General features: G+C 34.9%; 1 protein-coding gene across 1 annotated transcript; it reads left to right on the forward strand.

Moving 5' to 3' along the window:
- The first annotated feature begins 515 nt into the window (after window positions 1-515).
- LOC131962983 (deoxyribonuclease-1-like) lies at window positions 516-19,616 on the forward strand. Its single transcript, XM_059328106.1, has 10 exons — window positions 516-637; window positions 6,861-6,945; window positions 11,505-11,593; window positions 12,904-12,990; window positions 13,436-13,548; window positions 13,794-13,906; window positions 17,199-17,356; window positions 18,086-18,182; window positions 18,267-18,351; window positions 19,193-19,616. Exons 2-10 carry the CDS (start codon window positions 6,865-6,867, stop codon window positions 19,357-19,359), a joined length of 990 nt encoding a protein of 329 aa, XP_059184089.1. The 5' UTR covers window positions 516-637; window positions 6,861-6,864; the 3' UTR covers window positions 19,360-19,616.
- The last annotated feature ends 396 nt before the right edge of the window (window positions 19,617-20,012 follow it).

The following is a 20,012-nucleotide window of genomic DNA, read 5'->3' on the forward strand; positions in this document are numbered from 1 at the left end:
ATACAAGATTCATCTGATACAAACTGAATGTATCTGGGCAGGATCAGGGGGTTGGTTGGCTAAACCATTTCCTGTTGGTGGTTCATGTTGTCTGATCTCTGAGGAGCTGCAACACACACCACTAACATCCTTTCACACACACACACACACACACACACACACACACACATTTTAATGCTCCTGTTTTATGGTTTCTTTTTGTTTTCAGAATATGAGGACCAGATGATACACACACACACACACACACACACACTGTACACACACACACACACACACACACTGTACACACACACACACACACACACACACACACACACACACACACACTGTACACACACACACACACACACACTGTACACATGCAACAGGAAACATGAAGGAAGGCGGTAAACTTGTTTTGCTTCTCTTCTCTGTCTGAGTCCAGCTCCTCATTCTATTGGTTGGCTTTGGACCAATCACAGTGCGTCTGGTCACCCAACACACACTGTATTGCCCCTAGCAGAGACACAGATCACAAAGCTTTCCCAGCTTTCAGTCTCAGGTTTCCTCTTTTCTTCACTTCACTAGTTGTTATTGGAGTCAAGTCGTCGGTCTGAAGGTCTGAAGTTTGTCTCAGCAGCAGATTCTCCTCCTGCAGGTGAGACACAACTCCTCTTTCTCTTCTTCTTTACTCACGCTGAGCTGAATACCTGAGAGCTTTACACGTCTTCAGACAATGAGACAGTCTGACAACATCTGTAGGCCATAAAACAACAGGTGGAGGAATAAGGTACGGCTCTGAAGAACTGTTGCTTTATGTGGCTTTGTTCTTGTGTTTTGGGTGGAAAAATGTATTTAAATTCTTATTTCAACATAAAAAAACAACACTGGACAAATGTACGTAACAGTAAAATCTGACTGATGTAAAAGTAAACAAGAATAAGCTGTAAAATTGAATAGATTAGTTGAAGATAAGTCTGTTAGAGGGGCAACAAAAACTCAATTTTTATGGTATTTATTTAGTTTTACGCAGTGGTGGAATGTAACTAATTACTAACTGAATAATGTGCCAAAGCAGGAATGTGAGGCTCTTGTGCTGTAATTTAGTAAATGTCTGTTTGTGGCTCATTTTCAACCAACACCTCAATAGTTTCATGACTGCATCTTGCACAACTGTGAGGAAATCATGATGATAATATAGATAAAAACACAACCATGTCCTCAAAACTGCTTCTGTGTTAAAAACCCTTTTGGTTCAGCTGGAAAAATCATCGTCACAAAGCTGAAAACAGCCGTTTATCTGACTTTTTAGAGCTTTGTGGGTCTAACAGGACAAAGACGCTACAAACATCTGATGATCTTATATATAAAGTATATAAAGAGTTAAAATGAGCACAAGCTTCAACATCCACAGCAGTAAAATGCAACATACACATTAATGCAGCAGTGATATTAATTTAAAAATGACACATATGATATTAAAACACTGACAGGGAACATTTTACTGCACTATATTGGTTCTTTAAATTAAGTAATATCAACAAAATGTACTTAAGGTTTTGAATGTAGGATTTTTACTTGTTGTGCAGTATTTTTATAGTGTAGTATTAGTACTTTTACTTCAGTAAAGGATCTAAAATCTTCTTCTTCTTCTTTTTAACTTCTTTAGTGTCCTTGTTCTTGTTCTATTCTGTGTTTTTTATATTGTTGTTTTTATTTATTCTACCTCAATATTTTAATCTATTGTATTTTATTGTACTTGAATACCCCAATTTCCCTTCGGGGATGAATAAAGTAATCAATCTATATCTATCTAAATACTTCTTCCACTGCTGTTTTTCTGAAGTGAAAGCAGACAGAACGTCACCAGTAAAAACAAACTGTGGCCACCGTTTAACAGTTTCATAAGAGGTGAAACTTGTCAGGACAAAACTGATATCAGATCTTTGTGTTTGTTTGTTTTGTGTGTGTGTGTGTGTGTGTGTGTGTGTGTGTGTGTGTGTGTGTGTGTGTGTGTTATTGGCTGCAGTAAACTGATCAAACAGCAGGATAGCAGCTTAAATAGAAGCTGGTTTGACTCCTTTGTACACATGTAAATACTCTTTAAAGGGATTTACATGTTTATCGTGTTACTGTGAAACCACATCGGGCCGTGAACTCTGACGTTTGCATTTATGACCAAAGTCTGTCATTAACTAAAGAAAACTTACACAGACCAAAGAACTAAACATGCAAAAGCACCACTTGAACTCATGTTTACCAGAGATGTGCACTTACACTGGAAAAAAGTGTGAAATAAGCGTAATAAATTACTAATTTAGTGAAGAAATCTTTGTCAACTGAGATCAAATCAAGCAATTAGTCGACTAATCGACTAAGAGGAGCGGCAACCTCCTGAACTAAATATCTGAAAGTCATGGAAAATAAAAATTAAGTCTTAAAATGATTCAATCCATCAATCCAAAACTCAAAGAAGAGAGAAAATATTTTCTTGGATTGACAAAAATGATCAGATTAAAGAGTATGTCCATATTTCTGCTCTGTAGATGTTTCTCTTTGTTGTTATTTTATCTCATCAATGGACGAAAAAACAAACAAAACAAAACAAAACAAAACATAAACCTAATCCACTCATCATCATAGTCAAAATGAAAGAATAAATGATAAAAGAATGATTCATATCAATAGGATATTTACCTGTTCTTAACAAGTTCTAGTTTGAGTTCAGTTAAATACACATCAAATAATGAACGAAGCCTTTTAGATTAAAGGTTCCTGTAGCAGAGAAATAGATATTATATCTGAGGAAATAACATAAATAACATAAATATCATAAATATCATAAATACCAGACTGAGCTGTGATGTTTCCTGAATGTTTCCAGCCGTGTTTGATCCACTAAAAGAGGTTCGTCCTGTTTGATTGACAGCCGAGATTACAAGACAAAGACGTTAATTACTCTATAAAACATTCCTGTGGTGAGACTCAGCTGTCCTCAGGCTCTTATTAATCCTGTTGGAACACTTATAATATTCAGAGAATAATCTCTCAGTATATTGACATAAAACTTCAGATGTTACAGTTGTTATGAGATTAAAAAAAATATGTTTTTTTATTTGATTTTCTTTTCAAACTAAATTTTAATAGCAAGCGAAAGTTGTTAAATTATGAGGACGGTCATTTAAAAACATTCTATGAAAAATATTTATTTTAATGAAGTTATTAACAGGTGAGACCAGTCTGGATGAGATCTGAAGTTATTAAATATACACATTTAATTATCAGAGGTTTGAGGACATTTACATTATATTTTGAATGAACTCTCATAATATTCAGATTTCCTTCCTTATAAAAATATAGCTACATTCTCCTCATTATATACAGACAGTCATGGAAAAAAAAAATTAGACCATTGTTTTCTTCAATTCCTTGTTAATTTTAATGCCTGGTACAACTAAAGGTACATTTGTTTGGACAAATATAATGATAACAACAAAAATAGCTGATAAGAGTTTAATTTTAGAGCTGATATCTAGACATTTAACATGGTTTTTTTTTATAATAATGAAAATCATTATCAAGAAAACCATGTTAAATGTCTAGATATCAGCTCTTAAATTAAACTCTTATCAGCTGTTTCTGTTGTTTTCATTATATTTGTCCAAACAAATGAACCTTTAGTTGTACCAGGCATTAAAATTAGAAAACAAGGAGAAAACAAGGGTGATCTAATCATTTTTTCCATGACTGCATATCTATATTTAAAACTACAACTCTATCTCAACATTACAACTTTTATCTTAATATTACTGTCCATCACATCTTTTAATTATAGAACTTTCACTTTAACCCTCTGGAGTCCACGAAAGCACTGGAGCACAACTTCTTCAATAAAATATATAAAATATGATTTTACTGAAGTTTTTGCAGAGGTTTTTCAAATTTTGCAGTTTGCATTCAGCATTTTTAATGACATTTTTTGTGTTTAATGTTTATTGTGTGTTTTTTGTTTGTGTTTTTGTGTGTGTTTGATGCATTTTTTGTATTTTTCTGTATTTTTATATTTTTCTGTGTGTTTTTGTGTATTTTTTGTATGTTTCTTTGTGTTTTATATGTGTTTTCATGTAATTTTTTGTGCTTTTATATGTGTGTTTTTTGTATTTTTGTGTGTGCTTTTTGTAATTTTTGTGTGTTTTTACATTTTTCAAGTGTAATATACAGGCAGAATGAAAAAGAGTCAAAAACTGACAAATTAGCCAAAAACTCCAAAGGGTTAAATGTCGGTTCAGTCAAAGCGAGTAGGTGGTCCATGAAATATAGAAGCTGTTTTTCTTCTTTTTCTTTACAGGCCTGACAAAAAACCATGTTTAATGACAGACTGGTTGTTGTTTATATTTGCACATCTGTTTGCTTTTTACCCCCAACGGACTTTTCCTCCAGGGGAGATAAAGGTAAATATGAGTCTATAGGGTGGCCTGTCAGAAAGCTGCTGAGAGCTATATATATATAATATTTACTGTTAGAGAGGTATGTCCTGTTGTAAAGCAGATATAGAGTTACAGCTGCAGGTATAGACTCAGTCAGACCAGCGGGGCTGCTGGACGGAGATATGTGAGGGGCGTCGGCATAAATAAAAGGTACCAAACCAGTTGGAACAAGTCCTGAAACAAGTTTTTCAGACGTGGAAAAAAGGAATAAATTCCTCATGGGGCCCTTTAACGCTGTTACCCTCTGGGCTCTGAGAATATTTTAGCCGTTTTTGAATACTTTTGATTTTTGCCCTTCATGTTCCACATAAAAAATGTTTACTATGCCCATATTTGGTTCCATTGTTTCTTCACCTAAATGATCTGACAGTTATTTTCTCACTTTAACCTACTTCATCAACATATTGAGCCCAAAAATCATGAAATCCGAGTTGAAAAATGATACTATTTACTACAATAAAAACCACAAATATGCTCAATGAACTGTTTTGGAACTTGAACATGTAAACATAGGATACACATATGAACATATAAAAAGGTAAAAATTTTAAAAATAATAAAACTATATACAAAAAAGTCCCATAAAAACATATATATTTATAGGCTTTTTTTCCTTGTTAGCTGCAACTCTTCAAAACAAACACAGAGAGCTACAGCAACGCTCTAATATTTCTGTTAAATCAAATTAAAACGATCATATCTTTGGTTTTACATGATCTAGGAATGTCAAACAGAAACTGGGAGAAAGTTTCAGGTCTGAACTTTGGAGTGAATGTTTATCTGCTAAAATTGTAGCCAAAAGCGTTGTTGAACCAAAACATTAATATAAGATTAACTAAAAATAATTTAACCCAACTTCAAAAAACAGCTGATTGAAAGATATGATCCTAAATGTTATTTATACCATTAAAATACCACGAGAATTTGTATTGGTCTAGTTTTATTGTAATTATTTATTTGTATTTAAGTATTACACCCCAAAAGTGTATTCGTTAATTTTGTCTGTTATTTAATAATCTCAATCACACATTTCTTCATGTGTTTCTCCTGTGATTAGAAAGAGTTTGTATTTAACTTTTCTTTTTAAACTCTTCTAAACTTCACCCTGTTCTTTGATGCTAATCTATTCCTGGGTTCTTATTTTTTAAATGCTCTAATTTATCTGTTTAAACTGAGAGAAAGTGCTGATAAATATTAGAAATGACCTCATAGACCTAATCTCATCACTTCTAATGTAATCAAACTGTCTTGAAATTCTTTACATTTAATCATTTTATCCTGGATTTTTTCTGTTTTTTATTATTTCCCTGAAGAAATGTAGAGTAAACACACACACACACACACACACACACACGCTGTATAAAGAAAAACTCTAATGAAACTCGGTGCCAACAGTAATTTATCCATAAAGTGTGTAATTAAACTGTAACAAGCATTTATTCCCGCGGTCACATTACAGCCTGTTACACAGGTGTGTTTACAAAGACGGCAGGGTTTATGACACACACACACACACATTCTTGTACTTCTATCTTTGTGAGGACCCTCATTGTAACAGTGAATTCCCTTTCAAGGTTATAATAGTTTTGGATTTTTCATTAGTTTTAGTTTTAATTTTGTTGTGAATTTTTGTTTTCAAAGTCAGTTAGTTTTAATTAGTTTTTAGAGTGAGTTTACTAGTTTTAGTTTAGTATTTATTTTTTTGAAATGCTTTGGTTTTAGTTTAGTTTTTATTAGTTGTAGTTTTTTGTAATGGGGTATTTGTTGGGTGGGAGATTAAAAGAGGTCACAGTAAATTTTGCCTTTATTTCCTTTGTCTGATCCATCTTCATTATGGATGAAAAAAATTATAATTGAAAAAATGAAGGACATTTTCAATATAATTTTAGTTAGTTTTAGTTAGTTTTGTAACCACACAATACAGTTTCAGTTAATTATCTTTTTTTTTTTTTTAACTCTAGTTTTTTTTTTATTTCAGTTAAGGAACATGTTTTTTCAATTCTAGTTTTCATTATTTCGTTTTGTTTTCATTAACTATAATAACCTTGTTCCCTAACCTTCACCATCACAACTAAATGCCCAACACTAACATAAACCTGATTATAACCTTTAACCCTTAAAACAAAGTCTGAAATCTCAAAAAAGCTTTTAAAGAAGTGAGAACCGGCCGAAATGTCCTCACTCACTGTTGGTTAAAAACGTGTTCTGGTCCTCACAATGTAGGAAGTACAAGAACACACACACACACACACACAGACATGGATATAGCAGCTTAACTGCAGTAATACCACTCATGCCTCCACGTGTTCAGACTCATTATGATGCCAGTAATATAATATAATATATAATAATGTAATAATATTTCCCTCCTGCTCGTCTGATTTTCCCCTGCAGCATCATGAAAATCGCATCTTTTAACATCCAGAAGTTCGGAAAAAACAAAGTGTCAGACCCAGATGTCCTCAGTGTCCTGGTGAAGGTAACAACCACTGGTGTCAACACACACACACACACACACACACACACACACACACACACACACACACACACTCACTCACACACACACACACACACACACACACACACACACACACACACACACACACACACACACACACAACTTTCAACACTGTCAGAGTGTGTCAATGTTTCAAAGTGTAACTGTCTTTCCTGTCAACTACAGGAGTATCAAAAACATTATCAACACTTTTTGATTCCTCTGTACCTGGAAAAAAAAGCCAATTACACTGTAAAAAAAAATCTGTTTAATTTACGGTAAAATACCAGCAGCTGTGGTTGCCAGAATTTCACCGTAAAAACTACAGTGAGTGGGTTTTCTACTGTAAATTTAAATGTAAATATTATCAAAAACTGTAATTTTGACTGAATATTCCCTTTATTTTTAGGGTGATTGTGTCCTAGTGAAAATATGGCATTTCTCCATTAATTTTACATGAGGAAACTGTGTGTTTTCTACAGTTTAAAAGTTTTGTACTATTCCGTGATTTGCGGTAATTAAAAGCATCTACTACGGTGATATTCAATTTTTAGTTTTACGTCTACACTGTAAGAAAAAAATCTGTTTAATTTACGGTAAAATACCGGCAGCTGCAGTCGCCAGAACTTCACTTTAAAAATTACAATTACAATTTTCTACTGTAAATTTAAATGGAAATATTATTAAAAACTGTAATTTAGACTGAGTCGTCCCTTTATGTTTAGGGTAATTGTGTCCTTGTGACAATATGGTATTTCTCCATTAATTTTTACAGTAAAACTGTGTTTTCAAAGGTTTTCTACTATTCCTTGATTTACGGTAATTAAAAGTGTCTATTATGGTGAATTGCAATTTTTTATTTTACTCCCTATTTCTCATGTAATTTGACAGAGTTTTACTGTAATTTCTACACATATATTTAACAGTGTAGGGTTCAAACTGTCTCAAGTCTTCTGAAGATAGAATCGTAACAGAAACAACGTTAATAACCAGAAGTGTCACTCACACTGCAAAAAAACAAAAGTTGGGTGAACTCAACATTTCAAGGCAACAAACTTCGATACATTTTTAAGTTGGACAATTAAACTAAATATTTTAAGTTTTGTTTTTGAGTTTGCTCAACTCTGAATTCAGATTTTTGTCAACTCAACTGTAAGTTGTACTAACTAATAATTCTACAGTGTAATAACTTTTAATCCTTACTTCTGCTAACTTCTGCAATGTGCTGAATTGGCACGATTGTAACGCCGCTATGAAATGTCAGCTAATGTTGCGACCACAATTTTGAGTTAGCATTGATACGCTAATGGCTACTCTTGTAGCTGTAACAAGCAGCGTCGCTAGCATCAGTTAGCCGCTAGCATCAGTTAGCCGCTAGCTTTCGCTAATGACCGAATTTCCCAACAAAGAAATAAGAGTTATCAGAACTATTGTCCCTTGTTGTGAACCCCAACTTAAAGATATAAGTAACAACAACTCACCAACTTGTTTTTGAGCAGACAACTGGCTTCCTTTGTTGTGCTAACTTACATTATTGCCCTAAATGTCAATCATTTATATTTCCAAGTTTTACCAACTTAAATCACTGTTTTAGGCCTGCTACAGATCAGGTCTGTCCCCTCCGGTTACTCACTCCATCGTCCCTCCAGCTCACTAAATCCTCTTTGACATGTTGTTTCTGCTAAATTACTGTGATAATATTTCAGGCAACACTGTAATTTTCATAGTTCACATATTTCCATCTTGCACATTTTCACCCCTAGCACAGTGAAAGAGGGAGACTCATAAATGTCTTCTGTCTCATTACGACATGTTCATGTAGGATTCCTGTTGCGTCATAAACTAAAGCAACTCTAACTGGTGAGAGGTCCCTGAGCAGTCATAAAGGGTTATAACAGAGGAATAGTGCAGCAGTATGGGGGAGTAGCTACGCACAGACATGATAATAACCATCAAACTGCTAAAGCAAAGCATCAGTTATGAGCCATTCATTAAATTAAATAAGTGTCAGGGCTACAACTAACAATTCAAATCTGCCAATCAACCCTCTGGGCTCTGAGACTATTTTGGCCGTTTTTGAATACTTTTGATTTTGCCCTTCATGTACCACATAAAAAAATGTTTATACCCATATTTGGTATCCAATTTTTATTCACCTATATGATCTAACAGTTATTTTCTCAGTTTAACCTACTTGATCAACATATTGAGGCCAAAAATCATGAAATCCGAGTTGAAAAATTATACTATTTCATTTCACCTTTATTTATTCAGGGAGGGCCAATTGAGAGCAAGCTCTCATTTCCAATGGCGCCCTGATTACAGTACAAATACAATTTAACACATTACACTACATATCCATAATAATATATAATCAACAGAAGCACAATAAATTCAATGAGTACATACACATTCAGAAATCATAAGATTAATAAGAATGTCTTTAAAATGATTAAAAGGAATCAGTGTATCCAACTGAAGCTGTGACAGTAAATTATTCCATTTAAAAGGAGCAACATAAACAAAAGCGAATTTCCCAACCTCCGTTTTAATAGCAGGGATATTTAGAGCCAGTGGGTTATATGATATTATATTATTATATCTAAGAGCCAGTGGGTTATATGAACGAGTTGGAAAGTTAAAAGATCTGAAGCTCACTAGGCTCGATAAGTAGAATGGTAGTTTTTTCAGTAGTGCCTTATAAATAAACAATATACAGTGTTGCTCCCTTCTTAGAGCCAGGGAAGTCCAACCAACATTGTGATAGAGGTGCAGTGATGGGTCATGAACCCATCGCCAGTAATAAATCTAATAAAGGAATGATAAATTGCATCAAGTGGTTTTAGGACCGAGGGACAAGCATGCATATAAATAATATCACCGTAATCTAAAACGGATAGAAATGTGGCATGCACTATCTGCCTTCTACAGTGCTGAGGAAGACAGGATTTATTTCTATAAAAGAATGCCAATATAGGCTTCAGCTTCTTTAAGAGTTCTGCTACATGTAATTTATAAGACAATTTATCGTCCAACCAAATACCCAAGTACTTATAATAAGAGACCCTTTCCAGGGGAGTCCCATTTTCTGTGTTGAGGGTGAACTTATCTAAGTCAACTCCAGTACTAAGTTACTCCAATAAAAACCACAAATATGCTCAATGAACTGTTTTGGAACTTGAACATGTAAACATAGGATACAAATATGAACATATAAAAAGGTAAACATTTTAACATAATAAAACTATATACAAAAAAGTCCCATAAAACATGTATATTTATAGGTAGTTTTTTTCCTTGTTAGCTGCAACTCTTCAAAACAAACTATGTGTGAAATTACACAGAGAGCTACAGCAACGCTTAAATATTTCCATCAAATTAAAACTATCATATCTTTGGTTTTACATGATCTAGGAATGTCAAACAAAAACTGTGAGAAAGTTTCAAATCTGTACTTTGGAGTGAAGTTGCTAGCAGAGCTCCATGAGACCTCGTTCTTTCTGATCATAGACCTCAGAGGGTTAATTCAAAGTCAAAGTCAGCTGTATTATAGCAGACATACATGGGTCAGTGATGGTGTAACCACAAAATAATGATAAATATTAAATACTTGATCCACCTACAGTGTATTTATTACGAATATGAAAACTTTATTATCCACTGAGTGGAAATTCCTCTTTGGTTTCATCATAGACATGTCGCTAAACATCAGAATAAATAGTAAAACTATAAAGAAAAAACATTTCAAGGAAATAAAAATATAAAATAGTCTACGGCAATAACTGTACTTCACACATTCAGGTACAAAATTTCATAAAAGCACACCATAGTACAAATCAAGTTTACAAATAACTAAATAAGTTCATAACATGACATTAAATTGCATTTTTTTTAGTATTTCGACATTTACACAATTTGTCAATATTTAGCAGAACATATTCTAAAACAAACATATTTTTCTAAAGTTTTGACAAATTATGTAAAATTTGTTATATACCATAGTGGCGCAATGTCAACGTGGATTGTATTTTTTTTCTCATTTTAGTTCACATTTATTTCCTGTATATTATCAGATTTTTATGGGACCTGGCTACATCAAACTGACACTGGGTTAGATCACGTCATTGACCCACAAAGGAATCAAAATGATGTTTCTTACTATCCCACAGTGAACACAACACAAGACATTTAACACTTAAAGTCAACAGTAAAGTCCACAGCACAAACATATAGAGACAAACTTATCCTCACACTAAAGTAGACAATAAATAAAGTGCACAGTAGATGAAGACATTAAAAATAAACAAAGAAGAGAAGAGAATCAGAGGTCACAGTGTAGAAGTCACAGCAAATATATATCAAAGTTTTTAAGTTGTAATAGTGCAAGACAATCAATATTAGCAGCATTTTTTTAACATAAGTGTATAATTACACTCTGGATTGATCAGTTAGCTTGTTAAATATTATAAAACAGTGTAAATGTGTGAATAAAGTCCATGATGCAGTCAGATAATCTATTAATAGTCTCTGTCTGATGACAGATCGTGTCTCGCTATGACATCATCCTGATCCTGGAGGTGGTGGACATCAGCGGAGAGGCCGTCAAGATATTCCTGGACGCACTCAACAAGTGAGTTTATCATTATTATTACAGTTATTCATCAGCCTTGCAGGTTTCTACATGCACTGGAAAGTTAATTATGTCAAAGTAATTAAAAAGAAGACTAAGAGTGGAAGAGTCCAGCTGAACAGAGCCGAGTAGATGAGAAGATTAACAGATTAACACTCAACACAACCTGCAGCTGAGACTCATGGGAATGTTTTTAGTTTTTTAGATATTTGATCATGAACTACAGTATGGGACTTATTTAAACCTCTGAAGTCCAGGAGATTTTGGTTCAAATGTGTCAACTTCCTGCATTAATGTCTGTCTGTGTTCAGCATCTTCCAGTCTGTCCTTAAATCACATGCATGGCTCCTTTTTCTACACACAAACTAGCTATCAGTCAGATTTTACATTTTATTTTAATTAACAAAGTATAAAGCTGCCAGGAACCCAAAATACAAACAAAAGACACAGGTGTCTTTTGTGTTTTTAACCATTTATACACACAAAAACAGCAGAAAGAAAATAATAAATAATAAAACTACAAAACAGTCTATTTGTATGTAAATAAATAATAGTAATAGTTTTCATTGTAGAAAGAAAATTCACATTTTAAAAATGTTCTAGAAACATAAATGTGACACTGTGAAAGCTCCTATGATTGAACTTTAACTGGCTTTCTCAGCTTGTCTACATATCAGATATAAATAAAGTTATTACTGTACATAAAACAATAAATAGATGGACTCCAGAGGGTTAAAGTTGACTAGAAGGTGGCGTTAGATGAAAAGAGGGTTTTTACATGATCCTGATGAGAACATGAGGGTGTGAACCAAATTTCATCAATAAATCAATCAAATCAAATCATAATGTGTTTATTTATCCCCGAGGGGAAATCCAGTTAGTCTGGTAGAATCTCTGGAAGACAACATCCAACACTTGTTGAGACATCTCACTAAAAAACCACAAATGTGAACCACATGGTGGTGCTAGAGGGAAACAGACAGGAGATAACCACAGTCATTATGATTCATCACTGATAAATAAATGTGTGTTAAAATGGTTTAGTTCTGAATTTGAATTTCTCTCAACGTGGAGTGAAATGATACACAAAGTGTTGAAAAGATGTTTGATCTGACTTTGAATCTGTGAGAGGAAATTAAATTAATCTTTACATCACTTTTGTCTGTCTGTCTGTCTGTCTGTCTGTCTGCCTGTCTGTCTGTCTGTCTGTCTGTCTGTCTGTCTGTCTGCCTGTCTGCCTGTCTGTCTGTCTGTCTGTCTGTCTGTCTGTCTGTCTGTCTGTCTGTCTGCCTGTCTGTCTGTCTGTCCAGAGCCAACAGTAAGCATCACTACACTATGAAGATCAGCAGTCGTCTGGGCCGAACGCGCTACAAGGAGCAGTTCATGTTCCTGTACAGGTGAGTTCACCTGCAGCAGGTTCCCACTGACTCCTAATGAAAACTACAAACTGGGATTCCTGTTCTTCCTACATGGATTACAAACTTTGTCTTATTAGAAAGATGATTTGACACAAGCCTTTATTAGCCTTGATTAGTTTCAAATGATCTGCGCTGTAAGCAAAGCGACAAACTTTAAAACATTAAACATCTTGAAGCCTAAGAGATGCATGAAAAAGTATGTAACATCAGCTGCAATCAACTCGAATTAAGTATAATGGATTGTAATGAAACATTTTTTTAGCAAAAAAAGATTACCAAGAGTAGTTCAACAGCTGAGTAGTTACCAAATCTTTGATCACAGGGACAGAAAGCTTCTCAGCTCATCATTCTAAACTGCATAAATTAAAATATAATGATTTACAAGTGTGTGTGTGTGTGTGTGTGTGTGTGTGTGTGTGTGTAGGGATGACCTGGTTGACTTGGTGGGCTCCTATCAGTTTGATGACAAGGTGACTGAAGGAGGAGACGTTTTTGCCAGAGATCCCTACATCCTGAGATTCAGATGCCTCAATACAGGTAAAAAATAAATAAAACAACTAAAAAAACGTGTGTTTTGAGAGAGAATAAATATGGTAGAAAAAGTATAAACATTAAGAAAATGCAACAACCCAACCCAACAACAGGCTAAAGCTTTGGTTAATTAATGAGAAAGCAAAATCTACAACAGAATCTGTAACGGACTTCCTGTCAGCTACAGCTGTCTAAATGTGTGTGTGTGTGTGTGTGTGTGTGTGTGTGTGTGTGTGTGTGTGTGTGTGAAGTGCTGAAGGACCTGGTGATGATCCCGGTTCACACTAAACCAGACGACTCGGACAAGGAGCTTGATGAGCTCTACGACGTCTTCCAGCATGTCAAGAAGAAGTGGAGGACTGATGTAAGGAGATTATATCATTAGTTAATTAATTAGTTAATTAAAATCATTATCAATGTTTTTACTGCAGTAAAAACATTGATCTAATACAATGATTGGAGTGGTGGAGCAGCTGGACCAATTGGGACAAATAATTAAATAGTTATGGACGAGCAGTTCAAATATTTAGCAAAAAATTATAGATGAATTGTTAAAAATCGTTATATTAAAGTGATGGATAAGCATTTGAAATACTTAGCTAAAAGTAATTAACATTAAACAGTTCAAATTTAGCTATAAGTAATGTATAAACATTTGAAATTGTTTGTTAAAAGTGACGGATAAACAGTTGAAATAGCTAAGAGGAGTGGTAGATAAACAGTTGAAATAGTTAGCTAAAAGAAATGGATAAACAGTTTTGTTTTTAAAAAGTCTACTTAAATAACGTTAAGCCAAAATGATACTTTACGTTAGCACTTAACGTTACCCAAATAATCAAACTTTCCTTTTATAAAGATTTTATATCCTGAAACCCAAAGTACTGGACAAGAACCTCACAGTTATTAATGTAAAAAACATACAGATAAAAAATAAAAATAAAAACCTAACAAGGGCCCAAAAAGTAACGTTAATAGAATTATATTTTAGCAACATATTAGCTCCAACTAGCTTGTATTTCAGCTAGCATGGTTAGCAAAAGTAGGATAATCATAAAACTAAAAAAACTAAGATAACAAACCAACAATCCCAAAACAGGTGCAATAAAAAGGCTACTTATTAATATTACTCCAACAAAGGTTTTGAGGAGTATTTAGATCAAAGATGGCTTTCAATATTAGCTTAGTCATAAATCTGACAAAACAGTGGACGTAACATTATCAGTTACCCAGCAACTACTGTAGAACTCTGCCTAGCAACAGAACTTTCAACTGAAACCAACTGCTGTAAAACTCTGCCTAGCAACAGAACTTTCAACTGAAACCAACTACTGTAGAACTCTGCCTAGCAACAGAACTTTCAACTGAAACCAACTGCTGTAGAACTCTGCCTAGCAACAGAACTTTCAACTGAAACCAACTACTGTAGAACTCTGCCTAGCAACAGAACTTTCAACTGAAACCAACTGCTGTAGAACTCTGCCTAGCAACAGAACTTTCAACTGAAACCAACTGCTGTAAAACTCTGCCTAGCAACAGAACTTTCAACTGAAACCAACTACTGTAGAACTCTGCCTAGCAACAGAACTTTCAACTGAAACCAACTGCTGTAGAACTCTGCCTAGCAACAGAACTTTCAACTGAAACCAACTACTGTAGAACTCTGCCTAGCAACAGAACTTTCAACTGAAACCAACTGCTGTAGAACTCTGCCTAGCAACAGAACTTTCAACTGAAACCAACTACTGTAGAACTCTGCCTAGCAACAGAACTTTCAACTGAAACCAACTACTGTAGAACTCTGCCTAGCAACAGAACTTTCAACTGAAACCAACTACTGTAGAACTCTGCCTAGCAACAGAACTTTCAACTGAAACCAACTGTCACCAGTGGAGGGGAAAGGGTTAGCTAAAGTAACAGATAAACAGTTTAAATATTTAGATTTAAAAAAGGAATCAATGAATAGTTATAGTTAGCTAAACGTTGGGCTAATTGATATGTGGCAGAATAGTTACAAAAAAAGCTACAAAAAACCCTGAATCAATAAAAAGTTAAATAGGGCTCCACAGGAATGAGTTCTTAAACCCATAAGTCAGTTAGCATTTTAGCACCATGGGGTCTAACCTCTCAAACTCAATGAGGATTTTGATTGGGGTTTATGGTTAGATGCCTGAAAAAAGTCTGTGGTTAACACAAGCTGATGGATGTTGGATTTTTGTTGTACGGCCTAAAATACGTTAGTAAATTCCCTCAGTTTGTACGTGTCCTTAAAAAGGCGGTTGCTAACAAGTGGTTAAATCACGCTGGACATGGACGGGAACACTAGTCGCCTCACAGCCTCTAGTCGTGTTTTTCAGTGCTCTTGCAAACTCTTGTAGAGTGTAAATTATGTTAATATACAATTTATTTGGCTATGGTTTCGCTAGCTGTCAAAACTGCTGGTTAGCTTGTCGAAGAGCGTCTGAAGGGACGTTAGCTTTTTACTTTCGTCAGCTGCATTAACTTGCTGGCTTCAAACATCACAAAAGCGGTGCTAATTTGTGAAGATTATCCTACTGAAATAAATGCGTCAGCAGCAGAAATGTGTGTTTGCCACAGAGTTTTTTTTCTGCAATGATCCAAAATCCAAATGCAACAATCCCAAAGGAGAATTCTCAGTAGTCCCCATGGAGATGCCACTTCTGGGTTGTCTTACAAAAATACATCATTTAGTTAGCTCTTTATAGTTAGCTAAACCTAGTGATGATAAATGGCTGAAATTGTGAATTACAAGAATCAGAGTGTGATGGGCGCTGCCACTCACTGACATTGATCAGTGATCAGTGATCAGCTCAGGTGTGTCTCTGATTACCTGATGTAGACCAGGTGTGTGAAGCCTATATATACACAGGTGGGTTCATTGCTCTGTGCTGACTCATTGTCTCACCTTCAGAGGCTCTGAGAGCATCTCCTCTTCCATTTCAACCATTTAGTGATCACTCCTGGTATCTTCTAGTGTGTTGGTTGTTTGCCCTGGGTATTTATTAAACCATGCTCTTTGTGTTATTCAAACGCTTCCTTGACAGCCATTTTTATTTTTTGTTTATAAGGGCTATTTTATGTTCCCTAAGTTAGTTTTTAAGTCAGCTGCTCGGCAGCAGTGGTTTAGTTTCTCCATCCTTATCCAAGCCTTTTTATTGAAAGGAGCTTGTTATTTCCATTCATATTGCCTTATTTAGATATTTCCCCCTCCCCCATCCAATCGCTTGCATTTTTTGATACCCTGAGTCTGTACCATCTCTCATCTCCCTGACACAGATAAACAGTTGAAAAAGTTACCCAGAAGTAATGGATGAACAGTTGAAATATTGAAGGGTTACCTAAAAAAAAACCCTAATCAATCAACAGTTAAATTAGTTAGCTAAAAGTAGGCCTATGTGAAGAACGGTGAATTGTTGAAGTTGAAGTAGTTGGCTAAGGCTTATGTATATACAGCTAAAATGTTTTAAAAAACTGCTCAAACTAATCAATAAACAGTTAAAATAGTTAGCTAAAGGTAATAGATGAACCAGTGAACTGTGTTCTTGTGTCTCAGAGGAGCAGATCGTGGCCATGTTCACCTGTTAAGCAGAGATTTAATGTTGGGTGTTTGTTGACGCCTGTTGATGTCCGTCCTCCAGAACGTGATGATCCTGGGCGACTTCAACGCAGACGGCTCGTACTTGTCCAAACGTGAGATGAAGACCATCCGTATACGTGCTGACAAGAACTTCCACTGGCTGATTGCAGATGATGTGGACACCACGGCCAGCACCAAGAACAACCACACATACGACCGGTTGGTACCAAGGTTATTATAGTTAACGAAAAATAACGAAAACTAGAATTGAAAAAACATTTTCGTTAACTTAAATAAAAATAATAACTAGAGTTTTTAAAAAAACGACAACTGACTGAAACTGTATTGCGTGGTTACAAAACTAACTAAAATGATAGTGAAAATGTCCTTAGTTTTAGTCGTTTTTTCATTCATAATTCAGTGTTTCTATTTGAACATGCAGCACATGGTGAATATGTTTACTGAGACTGGGATGTCTACACTAGAAACAAAATTCAAAACACCCAGAACTGAAAGAGTTAATAACCTTATTGGGGCTGAGATGATAAACCAAAGGAAATAAAGGAAACATTTATTATGACCTCTTTGAATCTGGCACCCAACACATAGCCCATTACAAAAAAACTAAAACTAACACTAAAACTATTAAAAACTAAACTAAAACTAAGCATTTTCAAAAAATAAAAACTAAACTAAAACTAGAAAACTCACTCTAAAAGCTAACTAAAACGAACTGAATTTGAAAACAAAAATTCACAACGAAATTAAAACTAAAACTAATGAAAAATCCAAAACTATTATAACCTTGGTTTGTACCGGGTTCTCCCAAACATCTCACTTACTCCTTTAAACTGCCTGAAATTAAAGACTCACACATTTCCTTTGTCCTTTTCAGTGTAACTTTAATAAGTAATATGATTAAAAACCTCACCGTGTGTCTCTCCTCAGGATCGTGGTTTACGGGGACGACATGGTCCAGTCTATCGTGCCAAACTCTGCCAAACCTTTCAACTTCCAGAAGGCATATGGACTCATTGACGAGCAGGTCTAAAGTTTTTCACTTTCCTTTTAAAAGTAATAAATTCTTCTATTTACCATATCAGATAACGTGACATCTTTTGTTTTCCAGGCTCTGAAAGTGAGCGACCATTACCCTGTGGAGCTGAAGCTCAAGTCTTTGACCAACAGATCAGATGACGAAGAAGACGAAGATGGTAACCAAAATAAAAAAATATATATATATATTAGAGCAGTAATTAAACAAAGTTTAGTCTGGTTGGTATTTTACCTGATACAAAATTTAAATCACATCAGTTAACACACCTCCCTTGATTCCTGGTTTCTTTGAAAAACGGTACGATTCGGACTGTAGCAGCAACATTTAAATAAAATTTAGGCTATAGTTATTTAAATTTAATTTATTTTGGAGCGCAAGTTTTGCTGGTCTTTGTCCCTATTTTTTAAATCCTAAGAAGTGGCTGCCACTGATGGCAACCAAAGGCCAAGAATTGGTTGCCAATTTGTCAAAATGACTGCGAAAGGCAACATTACTGCTGATCCAAGGGTTCATTACTCCCTCTAAAACAGAAAACTGTAGTTTTTACACTTTTATATGTTTTTATTGTCTTTAAATAGTAAGATATAATGGGTGGGCTTTAGAAGGGCTGGTAGGCAGACAAAAATATTCAAGAAAATTGAAATAAAAAATAAACGATTCCCTTTAAACACAAGCACAATGCACAAGGAACTTAATTGGTTATTGGTCAAAGACAGACGATTGTACTCACTGCTAATTATTAGAAATATTTCTGTCCTAAAAGCACCTTTTATTTTGTTTAAAAACCTTGCTTTTAGTGCAGAGTCATAAATATATCACGACATGCAGCTGTAGGTAACTTTACATTACCTAAAGCAAGATCTAACGCCATCAAGTGCACATTTCTGTTTAGAGGTATGAAAGAATGGAATTCACTACCTAAAAATGTCTCACCACTAACATAAAGCAATTCAAAATATTAATAAATATGAATTAATGTTGGTGCTTTTTCTCTGCAGATGTGGAGGATCAGAAGCAGCTGGAGCCGACGAAGCCTCGGCTGGTGCTGGTGGATGAAAACCTGCTGGAGCTGAAGAGAGGAAACCTGCTGCTGGAGAGGGAGAAGCTCAGCCTGGAGATCCAGATCCTCCGACTGAAGATGGCCAAGATGAGCCACGAAGTTTAAACTCAGGAGGCTCGATCCGTCCAGAACGTTCACCAATAAGCAATAAACTCCTATCGAAATCCACAACTTGAGTTTTTAAACTTGACACTAACGGTTCACTGGACATTAACGTACCTCAGGCTCCACTGTGCTGCTTCAACCCTTCACCAATAACAGGTGAAAGGTTAATAACTCTTTCCACTTTACGTTTCATTTTCTCTTGACTGAACCAAAGTATCAAGTTGTTTTTCATTCTGAAATAAATTATAACTGCCTCATCTGTTTCATATATCTGGTCAAATTCTTCTTCAGCTTTGATTGTCAGTGCAAACTCATTTTACAGTATTTTTCACATGTAGGATTATAGGGTTTATATGGCCCAGGAGTGCTGATTAACCACTCAGTGATCCTTACTCAGCTGTAAGCATTTGACTTAAAATTACAATCAAATTTATTTGATTCTCTAACCAATATAAACACAGAAAACTTGCTGTGAAAATCTGTATCTGCTTGAGAAGCGGTGATGGGAAAGCTACCCTAGGGAGAAACTACGTCATATTTCTCTGCTTTAATTAAAATACACTGTACTTACTAAACAAATTATTAAATGGAGGTCTGTAAAAGAATTACTTGCAGTTTAAAAGAAAAACTCTAGGATTTCTGTAACTATAAAG

This window comes from Centropristis striata, chromosome 3 (assembly GCF_030273125.1).
Source record: "Centropristis striata isolate RG_2023a ecotype Rhode Island chromosome 3, C.striata_1.0, whole genome shotgun sequence".
Classification (NCBI taxonomy): domain Eukaryota; kingdom Metazoa; phylum Chordata; class Actinopteri; order Perciformes; family Serranidae; genus Centropristis; species Centropristis striata.